Source organism: Chinchilla lanigera, unplaced genomic scaffold, assembly GCF_000276665.1.
Source record: "Chinchilla lanigera isolate Chin_1 unplaced genomic scaffold, ChiLan1.0 scaffold00092, whole genome shotgun sequence".
In the NCBI taxonomy this organism is placed as follows: Eukaryota; Metazoa; Chordata; class Mammalia; order Rodentia; family Chinchillidae; genus Chinchilla; species Chinchilla lanigera.
Genome location: NW_004955493.1, coordinates 410,764 through 413,973, shown reverse-complemented (window position 1 = coordinate 413,973; position 3,210 = coordinate 410,764). Strand labels below are relative to the sequence as shown.

Here is a 3,210-nt window from a genome sequence, read left to right as displayed (position 1 = left end):
GGGGAGAGGAAGCACGTCCCAGCTCCAGCGGCAGGAGGCCAGGCTAAGCCTGGGTCATACTTGTGGACAAAAACATTTCTTAACTGACAAATGTGTCCATGTGCAGAGCCGATTAGAATCTGACTTAAGGGATGAGACAGCAGAGGAGACAGACACAACATGAAGAGAGAGATGCGGAGCACTTTGTCCATTTTAGACACCATCAGACATCTGTAGGCTCACGTAAAGAGTCAGTGTTCTAAGGAAAAATGACCTCTGGTCCCTGGGAAGTAATCCAACTGTTATCATAACCCCCACATCAGAAGTGTTATCTTAGCAAAGCTAGTGAGAAACTAATAATGTCCAGCTGAGGCCTCCAAAATTAGTGATTTTAAGTTAACTCAGAGAAAGTGAGGCTAGAGGGCTTGTTTAGGTTCTTTTCCCCCCTTGCTAACAACTTATCATTTCATGCAAACATTTTGCTTCTGTAGTTTTATGAGGATTTCACAAAATATCTGTTGAAACATGCCATGCTACAAAGGGTAGTAGTTTACAGCACCCAGCCAGGCATAGTGGCACATGCCTGTAATCCTAGCACTCAGGAGGCTGAGGCAGGAGGATTGCTGTGAGTTTGAGGCCAGCCTGGGCTACAAAATGAGACCCTATCGAAAAAAAAAATAGTTTACAGCACCCAGATATTTGTTTTGTAGTCTCATTCTTCTGTCCCACTATTGTGGTCCCTGACCTTCTAGTGTCTATGTCTGTGAAACTACTTACCTAAACATTAGTAGTAACAAAATTATGGATGACTGTTACCTTTCTCTGTATCCTTCTTTCTAATTGTCTGCATTTTTTGCAGTAAATTTAAACTTTTATACTTGGAAGTAAATAATGTTTCATTAAAAAATTTTAAAAGTGCACATTGCCAGAGTGACTTCTACAATGGCCAGACGATGAGAGGTTACTTCAAGAAAGGTTTAGGGGGTGAACAAATAACACCCCTTCCTCAGTAAAGCCTGTCACCTCTTTTCCCTCTACACTGGAGTTGTTAATATTTTGTCCAAAAGATGATAAGTTTCCCCATTGTCATGGGGAAACACAAATTCACTCACCTGGAGTCAGTTTCAGAAAGCTCTGCTTTTGGGCCTGACCTGCAGAATATTCAAGGCAAGTGTCAGGAGGGGCAGATGCCACTTCCTTCCACACCCTCCCTCTCAGCTGTGCTGGGAGCGTGGTGAAGGCTCAGGTGCCCTCAATGGCAAGGGGGCGGGTCTCCTCCTGCTTCCTGCTATAAGAGCGCAGAGCAGCCCACCCTCGGCCTGGTGACTTTCGCCATGGTGTGCAGGCGGAGAGGAGGTTCCGTGAGTCGCCGGAGCTGCTCTAAGGCAGCCTGGAGGTGAGGAGTTCTGGAGCCGGGAAGGGGGCCTTCTTTGGTTAGACTCTTTTTTGACTCCCTCTCCTGTCTTCTGCATCTGCAGGTCGTGTTATCTCTTCTTCACACTCGTGACTTCAGTGAACTCCGTTGATGGTCCTGAGCTGGCGAACCCTCCCTTCCCAGGTATGGCTTTTTTTTTTTTTTCCCCTTTGGTACGGGGAATCGAACTCACGACCTCACGCTTGCCAAGCAGGCGCTTGTGCCACTGAGCTATATCCCCGGCCCAGGTATGGCTCTTGACTGAGGGAAATCCCACCGGCAGAGAGAGCAGCTGGCGGGCAGAGAGCCCCGCTGGCCAAGACGCACAGACAGTGTGCCCTTTCCCCTGCTTTGGCCGAGTCACTAGGTCTTTCCTCTGCCTGGCGTTGAGTTCGCTGTGTCAGCTAAAGGAGGAGGTCCTGCACTGCTTTGGGGTCCCCCTCCTTCTGCTGCCTGGAGTTGTGGCGCCTGCGCGGAGCAGCCGGCATCACATTAAGCCCCACCTCTAGGGCCAGGTAGTCTTCAGCTTCAAAGTCTTTCTTCGAGAAAGCGTGACTGTAACAAGCGAAACCAGAGCCGTTCCACCTGAAACTACAGGGTTGTTTTTTAAGACTTTCATCTGAGCCAAAGGTTGCAAAAAGACAGATCTTCAGCAGAATTTGTTGTAAAGAAAAAAATGCCCTGGGGTTTACCGAGGGTGTTTTTTAAACTTCAGTTTGAAGAACCTGGAGACAAAGCTCTTTGTCTTCACCTCCTCACAGTCCTCTCATTGCCACCCAGTCCCCACCACTGCCCAGGCTCTGACTTGGGTTCTAGAGGTTTGCTTCTAACCCTGGGTCAGACTTATCCTTGGAGCTTCAGAAAGCCCTGCGTGTTTAATTGATACCTTCCTTACCGTTCTCGGTATATCGTATTGTAGTTTGTCTTTCTTACCAATTTATATATTCCTGAAGGAGGGGGACAGTCCTGGCCTCTCTCGGCTGTGTCCTCCCTGGATAGCTACTAGGGAAGAGGAGGCCCTCTCTACCCTTCTTTAGGAATTATGCCTCTTGTAGCTCAGAAAGATCCCAAGTGTTTCCTCTGCCCTCCAGGGACCGTTACTTGCAATGAAAATGAACTAACAGCTGAGTTTTCAAGAAGTCTTGACACCAAGAACTGGCGTGCATCTGTGGTGGGTAAGTAGCACGCACTGCCTCATCTGGTCCCAGTTAGCACGAAGGCCTGGGTTCGGGGCCAGTCCTGTTTGTTTGCTGTGCAGAGAACTCAAATTTTGGAGCCACTTCTGTCCAACTCCCCTGAGGCCATGGAGGTCTCTGACCTGCCCCTGAGAGTAGGGAAACGGTTTCCTAGGAAGGGTCTTCTACTGGAATCTCCTAGGAAATTCTTGGCCGCAAGTCAGAGCCGCTCCAAACTTGAGCTGCAGCACCTGTTTGGTCAAAAGTGAAGTGGCAGAAGTACCTTAGAGGTGGACGGGTGGTCCTGGGTGTGCCTCTGCTGGTATGCCTCACTGAAATGTGCTCTCAGCACCCGTTCTCTATCCTGCTCTGGCTTCTGTAGATCCCTTTGGTGTTGAAGCGCTGAACTGTACTTCTGCCCTGGACTCAGAAACGCTCACCCTGAAGGCCCCGTATGAAACATGTTCCAGGAGAGTGGTAAGTAATTGCTTTTGAGGAGTGATTTGTGAAGTAGTAAGTTAGTAATTCCTGCAGTAAACTTAATGGCTAAGGATTTAGATTTTGGAGTAGAGCAGGGGTTCTCAACCAGTGGGGAGAAGTAAGTGTGTGTGTGTGTGTGTGTGTGTGTGTGTGTGTGTGTGT

General features: G+C 48.7%; 1 protein-coding gene across 1 annotated transcript in view; it reads left to right on the top strand.

The window, feature by feature from the left end:
* Window positions 1-1,313: 1,313 nt before the first annotated feature.
* Window positions 1,314-3,210, top strand: part of Zp2 (zona pellucida glycoprotein 2 (sperm receptor)) — an 11,793-nt gene continuing 9,896 nt past the window's right edge. Inside the window, exons 1-4 of the mRNA XM_013504741.1 lie at window positions 1,314-1,375; window positions 1,458-1,537; window positions 2,485-2,568; window positions 2,951-3,045. Coding sequence (XP_013360195.1) covers window positions 1,314-1,375; window positions 1,458-1,537; window positions 2,485-2,568; window positions 2,951-3,045 — 321 coding nt within the window. The remainder of the gene's footprint in view (window positions 1,376-1,457; window positions 1,538-2,484; window positions 2,569-2,950; window positions 3,046-3,210) is intronic.